This window comes from Calypte anna, chromosome 27, assembly GCF_003957555.1.
Source record: "Calypte anna isolate BGI_N300 chromosome 27, bCalAnn1_v1.p, whole genome shotgun sequence".
NCBI classification, from domain to species: Eukaryota; Metazoa; Chordata; class Aves; order Apodiformes; family Trochilidae; genus Calypte; species Calypte anna.
This window is the reverse complement of record NC_044272.1, coordinates 1,931,916-1,953,680: the sequence shown is the minus strand read 5'-3', so window position 1 is coordinate 1,953,680 and position 21,765 is coordinate 1,931,916. Positions and strand designations below refer to the sequence as shown.

The following is a 21,765-nucleotide window of genomic DNA, read 5'->3' as shown; positions in this document are numbered from 1 at the left end:
CAGAGCTGGTGGCTCTCGCTGGTCCCTGTCTGCAGCCAGATGAGCCCTGGGGACCTGCCAGCCCCAGGTGAGTCCATCCTGTGCAATACTGACAGTTCCTTGGGGATAAACCCACAGACAGGGATTAGAGAGGCTGTGGCACAGCTGGGATTACAGCCCAGTCCTGGGGCCAAGCGATTGACCTGGTGATGCTGCAAGGGAGGCGGGAGGCAGAACCCCCACACAGCTCAGCCACCTCCTGCCTGGGGACCTGCTGGAGGCTCCTCCATCCTCCCCACTGCACCCCTGTGGAGCTGAGGCTGGCTGGAGCAATGAGATGCTGCGCTCTACCTGATGCTTTGCCAGGGGAGATGAGCACTGCAGTATCCTCCTCTACCCTTCTTCTGGCCAGTTTTTGTGCTTCTGTCAAGGTGGAACCCAGTCTGAGGGGTGGGATGCTCCAAGGCTTTGTCACACCCTCCTTGAGGGCAGCTTTGAGCTGACCTGCAGAGCACGAGCCATCACTGCTCCAGCCAAACACCAACCCTGCCTCGCAAGGCTCATAAAACAAGTCAAATATTGCATCACTTTCAAACTTTAATACACAGCAGAGCTGAGCCAAGCAAGGTCTTGGTGCCGGCGCCCACTGCCAGGTGAGGCAGAGGTCAAGCCCAGAGCTCCAGCACACCCAAGGGCCACCCCTTCCCAGCCCTGCTGGAGGGATGCAACCTGCCTGCTTCCCTGCATCCAAATCCCACCCGGACTCAGGGCACAGAGTTCTGCTGTGCCAGTGTCACTGGGCAGGGCAAAGGGCCCTGAGCTGGACCCCTTGCAGGTCCTGCCTGTTCCTGTGCACTAACACTGCAGGGGGGGCAGAGCTCTTCTCACTTTTGGGTTCCTGATTTTGTTTCCCTTGTGCTTCCTCCTCAGCTGTGGTTCCCATTCCTGCTGCCTGCCCTGGCCGTGTGGGGTTGCTGTGGCAACTTGGGTCTGCTGAGGGGAGAGATCCGGGGGGCACAGGGATGGGTGGCTGCACCAGCATGGGGTGGGGGTCCCCATGCCCACTTGTACCCTCAGTGGCTGAGCTGGGGGTGCTGTCTGGGCCCCCCCTGGTTGGATGGGGGGCTCTAGTTCCCCTCACAGGCCCATGCTGGCTGTTACTGCCCTGGGTTTTACAGAAGGCAGAAATCTGGATGCTTTTTCCAAGCTGGATGAATGATGTGAGGGAACAAAGAGCCTTTGCCCAGGCGCTAACACTTGTTGGCTGCTGGGACGGAGCCTTTGCTGGGGTTGTTCCCAGGCATATCCCAGTGGCTGGAAGCAGAGGTTTCCTGTGGAAATTCCCCCTTGGACAAAATGCCATTTCCCAGTTTTTTGCTGCAGCAGATCCTCCCCTCCTGCTGGCATGAGGCACCGCGGGGCTGAGCCTGTGCTGCTGCTGAGCTTCCACCACTGATGAGCTCCTACCGTGCCCGTTTTCCCCTGCCCACCAGCTCTGATCCTCCACTGCCCGAGGGTGACCAGGCCCCTGCCAACCCCATCCCTGCTCCCCACCAGCAGCTCCCTCCCTCCCAGGGAGTCAAAGCCCCCCAGGGCTCACTCGGGCGGCCTCTCCCATGGGACCTCCATCCCTCGGCTGCAGCAGAAACATCCCGGCCGGCTCCAGCCCCCTCCTCTGCGTCATACCAAGGTCCCAAGGGACGGCAGGGCCACCGAGGCATTTTGGCAGCACTGGGGGCGACCCTCTCTCCCTGGAGGAGGATTTATGGCAATGTCAGGGAAATCGGGACGTGCTGTGCCCGAGCACGGGACAGTCCCTTCCTTTGGGACAAGGGCAGAGTCGTGGCTGTCCTGGGAAGCGAGACGGCAAGGACACAGCCTCGGCTCTTTGCTGCTGCCCGGAGGGCTCCTGCCCACTCCATGCTGTGAGCAAGCGCTCCTGGGGCCAGGAGCTGGGGATGTGCTGCCTGGAGACCCTGGAGGGGCCCCAGGGCTGCAGAAACTGCTGCGATGAGACGGCTGCAGCCCGCCCAACCCGCGTATCCAAGCCTCTGGCACTGTCCCTGCCCAGGGGCACCCGGAGCAGGAGGGGCTGGGGCTGCGGTGCCAGGGGCTGCCCGAGCTTTGCCATCACTGCCTTTGAAACTGAGTGGGAAAACATGAAGCTGTGACTAATTTGGGGATTCATCTGGTTTTCATTAGCTGGGCTGGATTATCACCATGGGATTTTCTGGTTTTAGCACGGATCTGGGTCCACGTGGGACCCAGAGCAGGAACAGGGTGAGGCTGGAGGATGTGCCAGGAGGGTTCTGGGGAGGGCAAGAGCCAGCAGCCTTGGGACTGCTCCAGAGCCACCTAAATACATGCTTCCACTCCTGAGAAATAACTAAGACCCTCGAGATGCCACTTAGAAAAGAAGGCTGCTGTGTCTGTGCTCCTCACTCTCCTGCTCCAAACGCAGAGGCAATTTTCTAGGAAATCAATTATGAAGCCCCATTCTCCCTCTTTCCCCTGAATGTGCAGCACCAGTCAGCATCCTGTTGAGCTCATCTGAGATGACAATGTGTTTGGCCACAGCTCAGCCTGGACGCTGTTTTCCTTCCCAGAGGCCTTTTGAGACTTTCTGAGGACCAATCCAAGAGAGGTCCAGATGAGAGGAGGGACTCAGCAGCTCCAGGGGCTTGCAGAAGTTGTGAGTGAGCTCAGGTGCTTTGCTGTACTCCTTCAGCAGGAAAATCCACCTTTCCTGGCCTGGCCAGAGGTGCTGGTGTTAACTGTTAGATATCCTGGATGCTGATACTTGGAATTAAACTCTGATTTGATTTTATTCTCTTTGCTCTCTTGGCATGGAGCCCTCTTTCTCTTCATTTACTAATTTCTTCCCTCCTTTTTTCCCCAACTTATCAAAAAGAGGAGGGAGAAGGGAGGGAAGGAGAGAGGGAATGGAGCATGTTCTGTGTACAACTTCCATCCCCTTCAAGTGTGTGTGGCCCTGAGGGTCTCTGGCATATAGGGAATCCATGTGCCCCGGATCTGGCTGATCCACTGTACTCATCTGGAGACCCAGCAGCTGCAGATGTTGCGTGTGACCTTGATTTTCTCAGCTGGAGCAGCCGGTGCCTGGATGGATCTCCCAATGGGTTATGTGGGCCTGGGATTGTGAAAGGCTTTGGTCTGCGTGATGCAATTCACTGGAGTGTGAGCATCCCCAGCCAAGGCAGGGAGGGCAGGCAGGGCTGTTCTTGTGCCCATTTCCCCATTCCTTTCCTTTGTCTTAGGGGAAAAAGATGACATGGGAGAGTCTGGCCACATGCTGGGCACCTGGCCCAGCCCTCTGGGGTCCCAGCTCACCTCCCCACAAGGTCTGGAGCACTGTGGGAGTGCTGGGGACAGCAGCCAGGATGCTGCTGGCAGCAGCTCAGCAGGGATGTGTCAGCCCCGGGTGCGTGAGGTACCTCCTGAGCCTATGAGTGCCCATGATGAAGCTTTTGGTGGGAGCTGGAAGCTGCTGGGGCTGGATCCTTTTGCCCTCTGTTCGTTTTTGCCCCCCCGGGCTTCTCTGGGCACGTAGGAAGTGCTGGCAGGGAGGAGGTGTGCCAAAAAGCAGCAGTTTGTGGCTGGCACTTGCATGGAAGCAGGTGTTAGTGTGGTGCCTGCCCAACCCACAGATATTTATCCTTGGACTTGAGGATCTGGGCTGGGTGAGGAGCTGGAGCTGGAGAAGGGCAGAGCCCCAATGGCTGGGATACCCCAAGCAGGTGGGGCTTTGCCAGTCAGACAAGGTCCCTGGGCATCCTCCCATCTCCATGCCATGGGTCCTAGATTTTGGGGCTCGTGGTGCTGTCCTCTGGGCTCACATCCCCACCAGCCATTTCCCACAGCTGCAGATCCTGGGAGGAAAGCCAGGGACATCGTTACAACAGCGGCAGATAAAAAAAAATGGACAGGTGAGAACTTGGGGCCCTGTTCATATAGAATCACTGAGTGATTTGCAATTGTTGATGCATTAACTGTCTGATAATGATCCTGGGAGAGCCCATCTCTCCCAGCTTCCCAGGTGTGGTGCTAGGTGCTCACTGCTAGAGCCAGGGCTCCTCGATGCTCCTCCCAGGCCAGGGTGAGATGGAGCCATGCACCCACTGAATTTCCCTGCAGAGTTTTTTCAGGCCACAGAAGATTAACCATAATGAAAGTGAAAGCCCAGGAGATCCCATGTGGCTGGCAAGAGCACTGGAGCAGAAATGAGCACACCCAGTATTGCTTCCTGCCCTGCTGCCACTCCCCACCGACACGCAGCAGCTTCCCGCTGCTCAGGGTGCCCCATCACCCAAGATGTCCCCTCACCTGGTACCATAGCCAGAGAACAGGACACTGGGGTTCCCAACCTGGAGGTCTGGTGACTCTGGTCCTTGGCTGGAGCCAATAAACCCCATGCCCCCCCCAAAAAACCCTGTCCAGTTCCTCCCATCCTGCAACAGCCTCAGCTGCAGTCTGACACTGCACCTCGGTGTGGATGTACCTGCTCAGGGGCTGTTGTGCCTGGGGGGCACCTGCAGGGATGGGGGAAACCTGATGGGACCAAAACTTTTCCCCATGGACCCAGCCAGAGCAGCTCACACTGCACCAGCTGCCCCCTGTGTGCCCATGGCTGAGTTTCCAGGGGGATGAAGCCTCTGAGGCTGGAAGGAACTGGGGCTGTGGTGTTTCTTGTCCTGCACTTGGTGGGATGGGATTTCCCTTCTCTCCTGGTACCCGCAAACCCCAGCAGGGCCCACGCAGCTCCCACGGGAAACCTGATCTCCCAGGTGCTGGAGCCACTGTGCTGAGAGGTTCTGGACAAGCAGGAGCAGCTGAGGCCTTTGCTGCATCCCAGCACTGTTGGGGTGGGCTGCAGGGGGGCTGGGGTGTCTGGGGCAGCCGGGGGGCTGCGGGGGAAGAGCTCGTCCTGTGGGCAAGGGCAGTGGTGAGAGGGGTGGCAAGAGACCAGGGGGATTGGAGAGGATGTCAGGGAAAAGAGAGGTGCAGGTGGGGGTCCTGGTTCCCTTGGGGGTCCCGGCTGTGTCTGGTGGATCTGATCCCGATGCCTGCTGCTGCAGGGGCTTCTCCAGTGCCGGTGCTGGGGCAGGGTACCTCCGGTGCAACGGCCCCGTGCCGGTGCTTGCTGCCAGCGCTGGCTCTTGATGCTGCCAGTGCCCTATATGGTTCGGGCACCTCCAGTACCAGCGCCCAGTGCTGGTTTGGGCTTCCCTGGTACCAAACTCTGGTGCCAGTTTGTGCCCAGCTGTAACAGGTGCTGAAGCCTGCAATTGCTCTGGGATCTGCCCGTGCCCGGCGCCGTTACCCGGTGCCCGTTGCCGGTGACGGGGACAGTGCCGAGGAGGCGGTGCCGGGGGCGGTGCCGTGCGGGCCGGGCCGGGCGGTGGCGGGGGGCGGCGCAGGCGGCGGTGGCGGCCGGAGGGGGCAGAGCGTCGGCGGAGCCGAGCACCGGGAGCCGCCGGGAGCCCTCGGGAGCAGCGGAGCCGCAGCCGCGGCCGCAGGTAGGGGCGGGCACGGAGCCGCCACCGGGGCCGCTCCGGGTTGGGGGGCGGCGGGGCCGGGGGCACCTGCGGCGGGGTCGGGGCCGGGGCAGTCCCGTCCACCCCTCGGTAAATATTTTGGGTCTTTCATTACTGTCCGCCGGGCCCGCGGCCTCGCTGCGGGCAGAGGGGCCGTGCAGGTGCGGGCAGGGCCGGGACGGGCCGCGGGCAGCGAGCGGGGCCGCCCCCGGGGCAGGGGCGGACTTTGCGCGGGCCGGGGCGGGCGGTGCCTCCCGGGGCGGAGGCGGTCGTCGCCCGGCGGAGCGGGGCCGGTTCCCGCCCCGGGACGGGGCCCTTCGTGAGCGAGGGCAGCACCGAAACCGGAGCCGCGTGTCCCGGCGTGGCGGGGGTTGGTCCCGAGCCCCGGGCAGGCCAGGACCCCCCCGCTCCCGCTCGACGGCGGTGGGACACAGCTCCGCACGGCCGGACAGAGCCGGAGCCGAGTGAAAACGTTCCCCGTGCGAAGCCGGAGCGGTGACACTGGGGACCCTGGTGGCCTTTCACCCAGCTCCAGCGCCGGCCGGGACGTGTGGCCGGGTGACCGCCAGCCCAGGGGACCCGCGGACACCTGTCCGTCGGGATACCGGAGCTGTCAGGGCTCCGCGCCCGGCCGGCTCCCTCCACCTCCTCTCCGTGACGCCCAGTAGCTCCGGGGCTCGGGCGCCCAGGTCGTGTCGTCACCCGGGGTGCAGGCGCTGGCACTACCGGGGGCTTGGACGGAGCTGCTGACCACGGTCACACCTCGCAGGACAGCTCCGGCACCGTGGCCTTTGGCTGGTGTGAAGTGGGCAGGAGCCCACGCACCCCATTGCTCCTGAGGGAGCCCCATGGCAGAGGACAGGGGACAGGCAGGGGCAAACAAGTGGTTTGTTTGGGATACGCTGCCGAGGGGTGCTGAGCTTGGCAGTGCCATGGCAGCACCACAGCATGGTGCAGGGCCACGTGGCTTGCCCATGGCAGGGACATGGCACACGACGTCTCTGCAGCATGGGTCACCTTGTTGCAGCAGGATGTTCCTGGCCTAGGCTGGCTCACTCCTATGGCTGCCTGTGGCCGTGTCCATGTCCCCACTGGCACTGGCAGGCCATGGCATGTGTGCAGTTCCAGTGCAGGCTGAGAGGTGCCCACAGCCTGTGCACGGGGACACAGGAGAGCCATAGTGGGAATGGGGAGTGATGTGTGGCTGTCACCCACTCTGCATTTCATGGCACTTTGACAAATGTGCTCTCTAAGGGGGTGTTTGCTCCTCAGCAGTTGTCACTAGAGACACATCACCCGTTTAGGTCCACTGGTCTTGTCCTGAGGCTGATGCTTTGGGACATGACAAGGGATGCTGGCACTGGCTGCAGCCAGGGATGCTCAGTGCGAGGTTGCACAGAGCCTCTGGAGGGACCTTCCCCCCCAGCTGCAGGGGAAGTGCTGACTCCAAAGCACCAGTGAAATCTTTACCGTGGGGTTTCCCAGATCTCTCTCTCGAGTGATAGCAAAACCCAGATACTCTGCTTGTGAAAAATCCCTGCTCCTTATACTCATCCACGGTGTGGGTGGTGGGGTGGCGAGTGGTGAGTGTGCTGCACCAAGTACAGTAAAGTGGCCCTGTCAGCTGGGAAATGACTTTCTGGTTTGCAAGGAATTACTGTAAACCAGGCTGTACCCAGCCAGCTTCGTGGCAGCCCCAGGGAGCCAGCAGCAGCCCAGGTATGTCAGAATGGTGTAGGTCCATCAGGACTCCCCCCCCGCTGGCATCCCCAGGTGTCTGTGCCATGGTCCCTCTGCTTGGCTGGGCAGCAGTGGCTCTGGTTCCCCCCTGCATGGCTGTGGGTGCTGCCACGGGAAGCTCGAGGGAGCCATCATGGTGCTGTGCCAGCTGGTGATGGAGCCAGGGGTTCTCTGGCTCCCACCTCACTGGGATGGCTTGGGGCTGAGCTCTGGCCTGGGGAGACTGTGCTGGCTGCTGGCTCTGGGGCTCCAGCATGCTCCAGGAGAAGTAGCCTCGACAGCTGTAATGTTTCTGTGGCATGCCTTTCCTTTCATGGGGTGTCTATTTTGCAACCCCCAAGTGTTTTGATCCCGGGAGGAAGGGGGCGGGGGTGTTTACCCTGGCACAGCGTGGCCAGTGCAGGGATCCAAGCGGTGCTGGGCATGCCTGAATTTTACATGCAGCAACAGTTCTAGCAACATCTGCTGGCTGATAAAAGGTAGGCTGCTGTGAGCTGCTTCTCCCACCGCGCTGGGAAACATCGAGGGGGAGGCACACATGTGAACACAGCTTCCTGACCGATAGGGCCGAGCTGACTTGCTGATAAAGCAGAATCCACCCATCTTGCTGCACCAGAGGGGCCAGGAGCACCAGCTGTGTGCCCTGTGCTTCCCCTGGGGCAGCTCCTGCTTTCCACCCGTCCTGGGAGCCATGTGCTGCCAGGTGGCTTTGTGGTGGGGTTGGGGTGGCTGCAAAGGTGCAGCCGAACCATAACATGGTCACAACTCGCTCGCTGTTCAAACAGTCACTGGTGAGTTTTGCAATCTCCATTTTCGCTGCAACTTCGTGTCTTCCTGTTGTTATGAGATGTAAATGCTGGTTTATAGCACTGCTCTGCTGGGGAGGGAATTGGGGAAAAGGCTGGTGCTGGGGTAGAGCTCAAAGGGCTGGCGCAGCGTTGGCAAGGCCCTGGCTGAGTGCTGGGTACGTGTTCTGTCTGGCTTTTCATCCCACTGGCTTGATAACTGGCTGCAAAGCTCTGAGCAGAGAAAGGGGCAGCTCTCACTGGCAGCATTGTCTGAGCCCCTCACACCAGCTAAAGGAGCTGTAAAATTATCCCTGTCCTCTTTGGTGGTGTCAACATGTGGCCCTGGGTGCTGGGCCTGTGGGTGGCATGGTGGCCAGTGAGCCCAGTACACTCCCTTCATAGCCCCACTGGTTACTGGGGCCTTTATGGAATCCCTTGGTGGGCAGCACATGGTGCAGCCAGAGCCTGGCACTCAGCTTGACCCCAGCACCTCCAGCTGCTGCTCCTGGGGCTGCTGAGCGTGTCCTAGGGGGAGGAAAGCCAGAACCTAACTCTCCCACCTGGACATGTCTGTGTGTGTTGGGGAACCCGCTGTGCTTCGGGTTTGTTGGTCAGGTTTACCCTCTCTGAATGAGAATTTTGTTGTAGAAACCATTGGTGTTTTGGTTCTTTTATTTCCATTCTAACCACCCCTGCCAGCACCCAGGGTGTCTGGTGTGACCTCTTCCCCTCCCTCCCTTCTGCTCTGAGTCTGCTTCTAAAGGTGTGTGCATGAGGGTTTGCCCACCCAACTGTGGCTGCATGGTGGGTCCTACACATCCCCTGTGCTCTCTCATGACATGGCTGGTGCCTCTTCCCTGGGCAGGGTGATTGATCAGAGCAGTGGGTGCCCTCAGTTTATTGGCATCCCCTCCACCTATTCCTGCTCACCTCCTGTCCCTCTCCTGCCCCAGTCCCAGGTGCTCTTCCACGTGGGAGCACAAGCTCGGTGTCGAGGGGTGTAGGTGCAGCCCCCCGGTGCCTGCACTGCCCACATCCCCTCATCCCTCCTGGGTCCTGCTCTGTAATCCTGCCTGGCTGGTGGCTGGATTAGTGCCATTGTGTGCACCCGCTGGAGCATGGCAGATAAAATGAAATTGTGTCTGCAGACCCCAATCGGGACTAATTCGATGCTGAAATGAGCTTAATCCTCAAGTCCTTCTGACCAGCTCGTCCCTCCTGGGCTGGTGCTGGTCTGAGCAGGGATTAGCAGCCAGCCTGGGGCTGTGCTGTAGGCAGGGGGCTGGCACTGGACCCACGGGACCCTGTGGTGTCAGGGGGTCCCTGGCAGTGCCTGCTCTGCTTGGCAGGTTCCTGGAAAGGGCAACACAAGGATGGACAGGATGAGGGGGCTGCTCCCTTGGCCAGCTCTGCCTGGTCTGGTGCTACTCCTGGAGCTGTTGCCACATCCGTGGGGGGGGGTTGCTGGGATCCTGTCACCTTCTTGCCTTTCCCCAGGGTTGTGCCTGGGGTGAAGGCTCTGCCCTCCTGGTTTAGAAGACAGAGACAGGAGTGAGATCCTCATCACGGGGCTGGAGGGTGGCGTGGGGGTCCCTGGGTCCTTCACCCCCAGCACGGCGTTGCCGGGGCTAGGGTGGCTCATTGGTATTGCGGAGGGAAAATAGGGAAAATACCTTCACCAAGTGCCAGGCACACTGTAATTCTGCATCCCCCCCTGGGTGAGGGCCAGGGTCTGTCTGGAACCAGGCTATTGCTGTGGGTAGTGGCTCCACACCTGCCCCAGGATTGCCCACTGAGCCCAGGGGAAGTCCGGGGACCCCAAGCCCCACAGCCCGTTAATTCGGTTTCTTGGCCCCAGGGAGCCAGCAGTAATTAATCTTTTTCTGCCCAGGGATCTCTAATCCTGTCTGTGGGCTTATGGCGGGGGCAGAGCTGGCACTGGATGGGATTGGGGTCCCTGTGGCGGGTGTCCCGCAGGATCCATGCTGGATTTGTGGCCACGGGGGCCGGGTGGGCGCTTGGCGTTGTGTGGTGTGTCCTGCCCACCAGCACCTGGCACCGGCACTGCCTGCCTGCATCTGTCGGGGTGGGCAGGCTGCCTGTGCCATGCTGCCGGGCTCTGCTCGGCACCCCTGGCTCCAGACAGTCCCCTGTTGTTCCCAAACAACCTCAGCCTCCAGCACAGCCGACTGACTGGTTGTGCCAGGCCAGGCGGGTGGTCCTGGGCACCCTGCACCTCATGCAGTGGGACAGGATGGCCTCAGGGGGTGTGGGGGTGCCCCTTCCTGTGTGCACTGTGATGAGCTTGGCTGGGGAGGTGGCAGCATGTCTGTGACCCCTCAGTTCTGCCATGGGCACCCAAGTTCTGCTGGTGCCGATCCTGCTCCGTGCTCGGCATTTGAGGGAATTCCACTGGATCTGGCTGTGGCAGCACCGGGGTGACTCTCGGGATACTGGGGTATTGGGTTTTTTTTCTCCAGGTCCCAGTCCTTGGATTCAAGGGATTTTGATGGGATTTCATTGGGTATTTTGGTGGTTTTGGTTTGACGCAAGTTTCTGTGCCTCTGTGGTTGGGCGGGAAAATCTGCAGAGGGGAGAAAAGAGGTTCCTGAGGGCAGCAAACGCCAGCAGTCAGGTACAGCCCCAGGCCATGGTATGAGCTGGGCTGTGGGCAGCCCCCCTGCTCTGAGCCCCCTGGCACTTGTGGGACGTCTCCACCTGCGTGCGGGGTCGGTTTCTTCTTGGGTAGTGTCAGGCCTTGCCTGGGGTTTCCTGGTTCCTGTCACAGCTCAAGTTCTCCATTTTTGGCTTCCAAAGCTGCTGGGAAGCACGGCTGCTCCCTGTGCTGCCAGCCTGCATTCTGCCTTCTGGCCCTGGGGCCCGACCCCTCTGCCCTCGGGGGGCATGGCGTGTTTCCAGAGCCGCCCCTGCCTCTTCCGTGAGCCCCACGGCCCGGCGGTTTCCAGCGTGGGTTGGGGGCTATGGCATGCTGGGGTGGTTGGCCAAGCCCGTCGGTTCCTCTGCGGGAGACAAACAAATCCCATCAAAGCACTGAGCTTCTAGAACGAGCTCGCCTCCCGCACCGGGCTGTCGCCTCCCAGCCTACAGCTGGAAACCACAGGCAGGCTTAAAACAGGCGAGCAGCCCCGCTTCCCACGATGTGGGCCTCCCCCACGCTGGTTGCACCGCGCCCTGGCACCCGCCAGCCCCAGGGAGTGGCTCTGAGTGCGGCCGGGGGGTCTCGGGGCTGCTCACTGCCCCCCCCGTGTTCCCGGTGCAGGCTCAGCACGGGTGTTGTGTGCGGGGGATGACAGTGGAGCCGGGGGGTGCAGGTGAATCTGTTCTGCCCCCCCTGTGGACCTTGAGGTCCCATCCCTGGCTGCCCCCCACCCGTGGGGGCTTAGGGGGGCTCAGCCCCACCGACCCGCCGTGGCAGAGGCTCCAGCACCGGGGAGAGATTGCGGGGCCGAGCATGGAGGGGGAGCTGGCCCCACTTCCCCGGCGGGCACCACGCCGGAGGAAGCTGCCGGCAGCCCCGGGCGGGCTGCCCTGCGCAGGCAGCTGACATTTTGGAAGGAAATAGCAGCTCTCCGCTCCTTCCTGTAGTGCAGAGCCTGCGGAACGGCCGCCCCGGGAGCCTGGCGGTACCAGTAGCGCCTGCCTGGAGCCGGGCCGGGACGCCGGAGCGGAGCGTGGGGCCGAGCTGTGCCCGAGCCCGGTGAGTGCGGGAAGGGGCACCCCGCCCCGGGGCTGCGGCTCCTGTGCCCGGAGGAGCCGGGAACTCCCTGAGACCGGGGGTCTGCCGGCCCATACGTGGGGGAACCCCCCGCTGGGACATCCTTGGGGTCCCTCGGGTGTCTGTGGATCCCTCCGTGTCCCTCATCCGCAGGGCGGGACGTGGTGCTGGGTGCGGGCCCGCGTGCGAGGGGGCCCGAACCGGGGAGCCCTCGGCCGGGGCCCTGAATGAGCGGGGTGCCCAAGGGCTGCGTGTCTGTCGGGGGAACCGGAGCCCCTCTGCCTGCTGGGCTGCTGCTGCCGGCTGCCAGCACCATCGGGGCCTGGCTGGGGGCTGCGTCCTGCCCACGGGGGAGCCTGCCAAGGGCTGCCCTTCCCGGGGGACACTGGACCCCTTCTGCTGGGGGCCAGGAGAAGGGGCAGGACTGGAGCCCACAGGCAGCCCAAGCTGGGGCGGACCTAGAGCCTCCCCGTCAGCCTCCCGATGGCCCTGGCCGGAGCAGAACCAAAGCCCCCCCACTACAGCCCGCGGGGTCCAGTCCTGTGGCCCCGAGAGGGGCCGGCTCTGACCTGGAAGCGATCGCGGCTGCCGGAGGTGCCGGGGACCACGTGTCCGTGTTTACTGCGGCGAGAGGAGCCACCGCGGCGGGCGCGGGGCTGCTGACAGCCGGAGCCCAGCACCGGGGCAAGCGCCGAGCCTCTGCCCAGGGTAGGACACGGCTCCGGAGACCCCCAGGCAAGGGGCAGTGCGGGAGGCACCGCGGCAAAGGGGCTGTGCGGGGCAGGCGTGCGGGAGCGGGTTGGGCATGGTCGGAGCCCTTTGACATGTGCTCCCAAGGGCTCTGCCGTGCTCTCAGCCCCTGTCTCGGCACTGGAGGGCATGAGACTGGCTTTGGCATGAGACTGGCACCGGGGTGGGGGTGTCTGCACCAGGGCAAGGGGTGTTCAGCCCGTGGGCAGGTCCCAGGGTGTGTGTGCAACGTGAGCATCCGTGGCTGCTTACACTGAGCATCCTGCGAGCATCCCGCGGGGTGCATGTGCCGGCCCCTGGGCGGGTGCTGCCCGGCTCTGCCGTGCCCGCAGCACGTGGGGAGGCTCCGCCTGCCTCCCTGCGAGGCGTTTCCCTCCTTTTGTCGGGGGTGGATGTGCTCTGGTGGATGTGACCTGGTGGATGTGCTCTGGCTCGCTTTGGCTCTCCTGCAGCTCCTGGGCCCAGCACTGCCACAAGTGGGAAGTGCCACTGATGTGGTCACATTGGGTCCCCTGCTCCTGGTGGTGCTGCCAGCCTCCCCCTGCCTGTCATACCTCCTTCTGCTGCCTCTGGCCCTCTGAGAACCCCTTTTGGGTGGGATTCACCCATTTTTTGGCTGGTTTGGCAGTGCTCCCCCACCAGCAGTGGGGAGCAAGGTTGTCAGATGCAGAAGGGATGACTGACAGTGCCTCCCCTACCTGTGCTGTCCCTGCAGGGCTGGGGTCCCTCTTCACAGCACTTGTCCTACCTCCCAGCTTTGCTGTGTGTGCTGGTGATCAGTCACCAGTGAGTTTGTTGCTGTGGCTTGTTGAGTTGCTGCTGGTTAACCAAGCTGTGGTAACGGGTGGGTTATAGCTCCCTGCCAGCAAGTAAATGCAAAGTAGTTTAAACCACTGCAATTATCTGTCTGCTGCAGTTGTTTGAGTGTGCATGTGGCCACTAGCTGCAGCATGGCTGACCCGAGCCCACCTGTGACTCTGGCCATCCCAGCCAGGCTGCAGGAGCTGTGGCGAGTGCTGGGACTGGGCACATGCTGGTGGGCTGGAGTGAGCCTTGCAGCCAAGCCCTGGAGAGTTTTGTGGGGCCAGGCAGAGAAGTGCTGGGCTGCCTGGAATGGCTGGCAGCTCCGGTTCTGTGGTGGGACCATGCTGCTGTACCTCTTGCCAAAGCAGAGGTGTTCCCAGCCTTCACAGAATCACAGAATCACAGAATCCTAGGGGTTGGAAGGGACCTCGAAAGATCATCTAGTGTGGCTGGAAAGCCTTGTTTGCCCATGGCAGGTGGTGCTGGGACATTTGGGGTGCCTGTGGCCCCTGGGGAGGTTTGCTTTGTTAGTCCATGGCTAAGATATAGGAGACTAAAATGAGGTGCTTGGAGTATCACCTGCTGTTGCGTTGGTGATGCCCATGGAGGTCTGGCACAAGTGGTTTCTTTGGTATGCCTTTCCACTGGGATGGCACAGCCCTAGGGACAACCCTGCCTCTGGCTGGCGCATGCACCAGGTGAGCTGTGCCACCACTGGTTGATACACAGTCCCCTGGTAAAGGCTGTAGTGATGCTGGCTTGCCTTCTGCCAGGCACCCCGGCAGTGATGCTGCTCTCCAGCTCCCAGTCTGGCACTGGCTGAGCACGGTTTCTGCCGGTTCACCGCAGCAGCAGCCAGAGACTCGTTGCTTAACAACGCGCTGGAGTGGAATAGGAAGTGTTTTGTCACCATGAGATGGGAAGAGATCACCATTTTCTCGATAGGCAGGGCAGTGCTTGTTTGCTCGGTGTCCATGTGGCTGTCCCTGCTGTTCCATGGACTTCAGACATTTGTGGCACAAGACAGCTGTGGCTGCTCTCCTCTGCTCTGATGGAGCAGGGGGTCTCACCAATGCCCATTATCAGGAGTCTGGGATTTCTAACTGCCAGATTGTGCCCTGCTGTTGGCCATCCTGCCTTCCCCTCCCTCTTCACCCGCCTTTCTCTGCCTCCCCAGGCCCCTCCTTGCCAGCAGAGTTTCCAACGCGCTGATTTCTGTGAATGTGGAAATGTTCATCCCTTTTTATAGGGGAAAAATTCATTTTTAGCCAACACTCAGTTATTGTTCCTCTTCCTGGCAGGGCTCAGGGGCTCCGGCCGTGGCTGCTCTGGTTGGACCTGCTGCCGCCATCCCCCAGTGTGTGCCCCAGCCCACAGGATGGCACCAGCAGATTTTGGAGCCCCTCGGGCCACTGGTCATTTCTGAGGACAAACGAAGAGCTTTGGGGAGGAAGAAGGGGAGGGAGGGACGTGGAGTTCCCGCCAATGCAGTCCCTGTCTCCCTGTCCCACAGTAGCTGATCCTGTCCTGGTCACCCAGCCTTGGGACATGGCCCAAAGCCTCATGCCCTGCCTAGCACCTCTGAGTGATAATAAATCCTGGGTGGTTTGGGTGTGAGTGTCTGCAAACACCTTTTGTTGCTGCATCCTCAGCTCAGAGGGGCTGCTGGCCCTCCCTCATTGCTCGCCATCACATTGCCAGGTTGTTTTTCCAGGCAAGGGACACCCTGGCTTTTTTTCAGTGCCATCCCTGCCTGTCCCTTCTCCCTGCTTGCCGTGGCTGCCTGGTGGGAGCTGGGGCACTGGAGCCATGTGGGATCTGGCAGCATTCCTGCTCAGAGCCAAAGCCGCCCCAAAACACTTTGGGAAGCTCCATGCTCCAGACGGCAGTGCTGGCACACAGGGCTGGAGACCCTCCCAGGGCTGCAGTGCCACATGGACCCTCGGGGCCAGGGCTGCTCCTGCCTGTCTGCCTGCCAGCACTGCCAGGGGATGGACATGGGGGTCTCCACTCTGCCTCACCCTGCCCCTCTCACCAGCCCCCCCAGCTCTGCTTCCTCATTCTCCTGGCCAGTGATGGCTGCGATCCCGCTGCGCAGCGAGGGGAAATGATTACCATGTGGAGAGGCGGCGCAGAGGCTCCCGGCCCCACAGCCCCCAGGGCTCTTCCTAGAAAAGAGGGGGTGACTCAGCTGGGGTCCCCTGCCCCCCCCACGCTCCTTCCTTTGGCAGCAGGAGGCGGCTCCAGCAGCACTGGAGAGACTGGAGGCTCCTGCCTAGGGCTTTGGGAACCTGAAGCCTCCAGCAGAGGTTTTCAGGGGTGGCCAGGGATGGACCCTGCCGTGGCGCAGCACCGGCCCGGCTGCGGTGCCGTGACCCTCCCTCCTGCTGCAGGTGCTGAGCCATGGCCGTGTGGATCCAGGCACAGCAGCTCCAGGGGGAAGCCCTGCGGCAGATGCAGGCTCTCTACGGGCAGCACTTTCCCATCGAGGTGCGGCACTACCTGTCACAGTGGATCGAGAGCCAGGCTTGGTAGGTCAGCAAGGTCCTCGTCCCCCTGGGGGATGCTGGGCCTGGCAGTCCCCTGATGTGCTGGTGGGTGTCCCCTTCTGTGGGGACCCCATGTACGGGGCCAGGATTGCCCTGACGCTGCTGCTCTGCTTGTGCAGGGACTCCATTGACCTCGACAACCCCCAGGAGAATGTGAAGGCGACGCAGCTGCTGGAGGGGCTGATCCAGGAGCTGCAGAAGAAGGCCGACCACCAAGTGGGTGAAGATGGCTTCCTGCTAAAGATCAAGCTGGGACACTATGCCACGCAGCTGCAGGTGAGCAGGGGGCTGCAGGCAGGGGTTGCTGGGCCCAGGGGCTTCCCTGTCCTGTGCCCAGCTCAGCCTGTGCTCTTCGTGCAGAACACGTATGACCGCTGCCCCATGGAGCTGGTGCGCTGCATCCGGCACATCCTCTACCATGAGCAGCGCCTGGTGCGAGAGGCAAACAACGTGAGTGGGGGTCCTGGGGCACCTCCATCCCAGGGTGAGGGAGCGGGTCCTGCAGGGTGGGGGGATGCTGGAGGTCTCCAGCACGGGGGTTGTGGGAGCAGCCCTGACACAAGGGGTACCCTGGTCCTGCTGCTCCCAGCAGGCGGGGGGGTCTCCCTTTCATGCTGAGAGCTCCCCATACTCCGTGCAGAGCCCCTCACCGGCTGGCTCCCTGGTGGATGCCATGTCCCAGAAGCACCTGCAGATCAACCAGACCTTTGAAGAGCTGCGGCTCATCACGCAGGACTCTGAGAATGAGCTCAAGAAGCTGCAGCAGACACAGGAGTACTTCATCATCCAGTACCAGGAGAACATGCGCCTCCAAGGTGGGTGCGGGGCTGAGGAGTCCCAGGGTGCTGGCAGTGCTGGCCCTAACTCTGTGCCCCATCCCCCAGCCCAGTTCTCCCAGCTTTCCCAGCTGGGCCCCCAGGAGCGTTTGTCACGGGAGACCACGCTGCAGCAGAAGAAAGCATCGCTGGAGGCCTGGCTGCACCGAGAGGCCCAGACACTACAGCAGTACCGTGTGGTGAGGACCACCACCCCATCCTGCCATCCCTGCACCTTGTAAAGCTGTCCCCATGCCCTGTCCTGCTGTGCCTGCACCCGTGACACCATCCTGTCCTGCAGGACCTGGCTGAGAAGCACCAGAAGACGCTGCAGCTGTTGCGCAAGCAGCAAACAACCATCCTGGATGATGAGCTGATCCAGTGGAAGCGTCGGCAGCAGCTGGCGGGGAATGGGGGCCCCCCCGAGGGCACCCTGGATGTGCTGCAGACCTGGTGGGTGCTGGCACTGGTGGTGCCTGGCGGGGTGGAACAATGTACTGTGTCCTAGTGGTGCTGAGCATGGCTGTCTCTAGGTGTGAGAAGCTGGCAGAGATCATCTGGCAGAACCGGCAGCAGATCCGGCGGGCTGAGCACTTGTGCCAGCAACTGCCAATCCCGGGCCCAGTGGAGGAGATGCTGTCGGAGCTGAACAGCACCATCACCGACATCATCTCTGCCCTGGTGACAAGGTAGAGGTGGGGACTCTGCACGGCTGAGGCCACCGGCAGGCTGGGAGGGCCAGGTTGGAGCTGCTCTGCCTGCCTGCCCCTGATCCCCCTGCCCCCCCAGCACCTTCATCATCGAGAAGCAGCCCCCGCAGGTGCTGAAGACACAGACCAAGTTCGCAGCCACTGTGAGACTCCTGGTGGGGGGGAAGCTGAACGTGCACATGAACCCTCCCCAGGTGAAGGCCACCATCATCAGCGAGCAGCAAGCCAAGGCCTTGCTGAAGAATGAGAGCACACGCAAGTAATGCCCAGGGGGCTGGGGGTGTTCTGACGGGGGGCTGGGGCTTCCCCTGCCTCTCCTGACCCTCTGCATTCCTGCGGCAGTGAGAGCAGTGGGGAGATCCTCAACAACTGCTGTGTGATGGAATACCACCAGGCCACCGGGACGCTCAGTGCCCACTTCCGCAACATGGTGAGTGCCACCAGTTCCCCACTGCTGTCCCCTCGTGTCCCCATCTGTCCCCCCACACTCATCCCTCGTGTCCCTGCAGTCCCTGAAGCGGATCAAGCGCTCAGATCGCCGTGGTGCTGAGTCGGTGACAGAGGAGAAGTTCACCATCCTCTTTGAGTCACAGTTCAGTGTTGGTGGCAATGAGCTGGTCTTCCAGGTGAAGGTAAAGCCACCTACCATGTCCCCTGTGCAGGGCCCAGGCAAGCCATGGGCACTGTACCCATGGGTGTGGGGTTTGGCTGGGGCCATGGGGTGCCCATGGGTGATGCTCCTGCTGTCCCCCACAGCTCATGCTGTCTCCTTTCTCCTGGCAGACACTGTCCCTGCCAGTAGTGGTGATCGTGCACGGGAGCCAGGACAACAATGCCACGGCCACCGTGCTCTGGGACAATGCCTTTGCTGAGCCTGTGAGTGCCAGGGCCATGGGGGGGCAGGACAGGTGGGCTCCTCCCATTGGGGATGTTGGGTGGTGGGCAGAGCTCAGTGCTGACCCTGCTCCATGTCCCCCAGGGCCGCGTTCCCTTCGCTGTGCCCGACAAGGTGCAGTGGCCACAGCTCTGCGAGGCGCTCAACATGAAGTTCAAGGCAGAGGTGCAGAGCAGCCGTGGGCTGACCAAGGAGAACTTGGTGTTCTTGGCACAGAAGCTCTTCAACAGCACCAGCTCCCACCTGGAGGACTACAGCAGCACCACAGTCTCCTGGTCCCAGTTCAACCGGGTGAGTGGGCTGGGCTCTGTGCTGGGAGAGCTGCAGAGCCCTGGGCTCCTGCCATCCTTTGGTATGGGGGCCGGGAACACTCATTTTCTGGGTGTTTCAACAGGAAAACCTGCCCGGGAGGAATTACACCTTCTGGCAGTGGTTTGATGGAGTCATGGAGGTGCTGAAGAAGCATCTGAAGCCGCACTGGAACGATGGGTAAGAGCCGCCCTGCCCCGTGCTGCCCAGCCCCGAGCCCCCAGCCCTGACGGCCCCGCTCTGCCTAGGGCCATCCTGGGCTTCGTCAACAAGCAGCAGGCACACGACCTGCTCATCAACAAACCCGATGGGACCTTCCTGCTGCGATTCAGCGACTCGGAGATCGGCGGCATCACCATCGCCTGGAAGTTTGACTCCTGTGAGTGAACGACAGAGCTGGCACCCCCTGTCACTCTGTCACTTCTGCCCCCGGGCCTGGGGCTGCTCCTCCAGCACCTCCTGGGCTGGGCACTGACACCACCACAGCCGGGAACACGGGAGCCTTCCTCAGGAAGGGCTCCATCCCGGAGCACCGGCGTTGGCGAGGAGGGGAGATGAGGCTGAACTCCTGACCGAGCCCTGGGGTCTGATTCGTGGCTGTATGAAATGCAGCGGCTCTGCGGTGCCTCCCGGTACGAGGGCATTGCAGGGGTTGCCTGACCCTGTGCAGCAGTTCTACTCATTACTGTTCTTCATCAGAGTGTCCCCAAAGGCTCGTGTGGCTGAGGAGCCCCGCAGAGTCCCTGTGGCTGGGGGGACCTGCCCCCCACATGCCCAGACCAGGACAGGACTGCCTCAGGTTCACTGTTGCCTCCTGGCTGATCCTGTTTTCTGGCACCCTGTGATTTGTCCTCAGACATTGCTGGGGGAGGGCTCCAGCCTGGGAAATACCCGTGTGATGTGTGACCTGATGTCTCAGGTCTGCAGCAGGGCTGGGAGCTGCCACCAGCTCTGAGCATCACCATGGTCCTCTCTCTTGTCTTCCAGCTGAGAGGATGTTCTGGAACCTGATGCCTTTCACCACAAGGGACTTCTCCATCCGCTCCCTGGCTGACCGCCTCGGGGACCTCAATTACCTCATCTACGTGTTCCCAGACCGGCCCAAGGATGAGGTCTTCTCCAAGTACTACACGCCGGTTCTCTGTGAGTCCACGCCAGGTAGCGCTGCCCTTCACCCCATGCGTGTCCCTCTCTTTCCTGCGTCCCACTGGGGTGGAGCCGGGAATTGTGGCATCCTTCTGTCCCAGGGCCACATCCAGCCCCTGTGGGGGCTCTGCCGTTGTCCCTGCGTCAGCCCCCAGCCCCACCGCAGGTGTCTGGCACGTGCCAGCAGCTTGGGGCCTGAGCACTGCCTTCTGTCCTCTAGCTAAAGCCGTGGATGGGTACGTGAAGCCACAGATCAAGCAAGTGGTGCCAGAGTAAGTCTGACCCTGCACACAGATGCTGTGTGATCCCATGGGATTGTCCCTGGATTGGGATCTGCACCTCTGTTCCCAGGCTCTGGCACCGTCCATGGCCAAATCAGTGTGGAGTTGGCACTGGGGCCAAGGAACAGGGGCCTGGGGCTGAGGACCATCCATGTTTGTTTGTGTGGGCTTTGGGTCCCCTTCCTGTACTCCCCAGCCTCGGGAGATGGTGGTTAGAGGTGATGGGAATTCCCAAAGTGCAAATTCATCCTCGGGGAGCTCATCAGATCCCATGCCAGCACTCACAAGCTCCCCATACCTGCAGGTTTGTCAGCGCATCAGGTGATTCTGCCCCCGGAGGGGCCACCTACATGGACCAGGCTCCTTCACCCGCCGTCTGCTCCCAGCCCCATTATAACATGTATTCCCAGAAGTAGGTATCACATCCCCCATCCCTGTCCCACCATGGCTGGCCTCTCCCTCACCCCCTGCTTCCTGCAGCCCTGACACCGTGATGGACCCTGAGGGTGACTTTGACCTGGATGACACCATAGACGTGGCGAGGCACGTGGAAGAGCTGCTGCGGCGCCCCATGGACAGTCAGTGGATCCCCCATGCTCAGTCATGATGGGCAGATGCCCAGCCCCCTGCCCCCAGCCCTGGTGCTGTGGGGACTGTGCTGTGTTCATGTCTCTGTGCTGGGGGGGGCGGTGGGTGGGCCCTGCCCTGGAGATTTGCTCTGTGCTGCCCCGAAATGCAGGCTGGCGTCCGGCTCTTTGGTGTTTATGCCCTTGTATAAACAGCAGCGGATTTGTCGCATGGTTTTCCTGTATGTTCCTTTTAAGAGGCCCAGCTTTGGCTTTCCGCTTCTGCAAGCACCAACCCTGGAGCCAGCCCCCTCCCCACCAAGGGGCTGCTCAGGCCGGGGGTCCAGCCTCAGGTTTGCTTTTGCAGTTGTCACTAAGAATGTATGTGTCGCCTTCTTGTCCTACCCCGTGGCTCCATTCCCAGGGGGTGCGTGGGCACACCAGGCTCTGGGGCAGATGGGGGTCTGCAGGGGCTCCCCCCAGGCTGTGCTGCCGCTCTGCAGCAGTGGGGTCTCCCCCCAGGCCCCCTCTGGCCCCCCAAGGGTGCAGGAGCTGCCTTGGTGTCCCGCTCCAGGGCCAGTGCAGCAGGAGGCAGGCAGGGGGCAAGGGCAGCTGAGCAGGGCGGGTGGGCTGGGGGGAGCAGAGCCCTCTGCCCCCCTGCCTACCTCCTTGCCCTGGCCGAGCAGCTCTGGGGCCCTGGCCATGTTATTTTTCTACCACAGAGTAAATAAAGCACGGAATATTTTTGTAACACAAATGCTCTGGGTTTCACGTGTGTCTTGGCAGGTCGCTCCCCTGGCAAGTGGGAGGGGGAAGCCCCTCAGTTGGGATGGGGCAAAAAGCAAAGGAAAACGGGCAAAATGCTCTAAGAAGATGCAAAAGATGAAAAATTGCAAAAGAAGGCGCTTTCTCTTGGCGATGCATGGAGAACGGGGAGGGTTTCTCATGTGTGTTAATTGAGATCTAAGTATCCGCTGGGCGAGGGGAAGCGGAGCCGCGTCGGGTTTTGTTTTGTTTTTTTTTCTGTAGAAAGTGAAAATAAAAAATCGAGGCGGAGCTGGGGGCGGGGGCAGCGCCGGTCGCGGTCATTCCCCGTCATTTCTGCCGGAGGCGGAATAGCCGGGGGGCGAGTGGGATCCCAG

The 21,765-nt window shown here is 61.7% G+C and overlaps 1 protein-coding gene across 6 annotated transcripts; it reads left to right on the top strand.

Annotated features, from left to right (window-relative positions):
- Positions 1-5,416: 5,416 nt before the first annotated feature.
- On the top strand, positions 5,417-21,376 carry LOC103539207 (signal transducer and activator of transcription 5B). Of its 6 annotated transcripts, XM_030465879.1 has the most exons (20): positions 6,072-6,082; positions 13,673-13,677; positions 15,746-15,883; positions 16,021-16,177; positions 16,262-16,351; positions 16,542-16,716; positions 16,786-16,916; positions 17,018-17,169; positions 17,250-17,405; positions 17,506-17,685; positions 17,769-17,856; positions 17,936-18,058; positions 18,210-18,302; positions 18,406-18,612; positions 18,716-18,810; positions 18,879-19,009; positions 19,618-19,788; positions 19,997-20,048; positions 20,362-20,469; positions 20,538-21,376. In XM_030465879.1, exons 3-20 carry the CDS (start codon positions 15,756-15,758, stop codon positions 20,662-20,664), a joined length of 2,364 nt encoding a protein of 787 aa, XP_030321739.1. In that variant the 5' UTR covers positions 6,072-6,082; positions 13,673-13,677; positions 15,746-15,755; the 3' UTR covers positions 20,665-21,376. The 6 variants fall into 6 exon arrangements, with proteins under 6 accessions (XP_030321740.1, XP_030321736.1, XP_030321741.1 ...); XM_030465880.1 differs by lacking the exons at positions 6,072-6,082; positions 13,673-13,677 and adding an exon at positions 5,417-5,516 and having other exon boundaries at positions 19,618-19,773; XM_030465876.1 differs by lacking the exons at positions 6,072-6,082; positions 13,673-13,677 and adding an exon at positions 5,425-5,516.
- Positions 21,377-21,765: the final 389 nt, after the last annotated feature.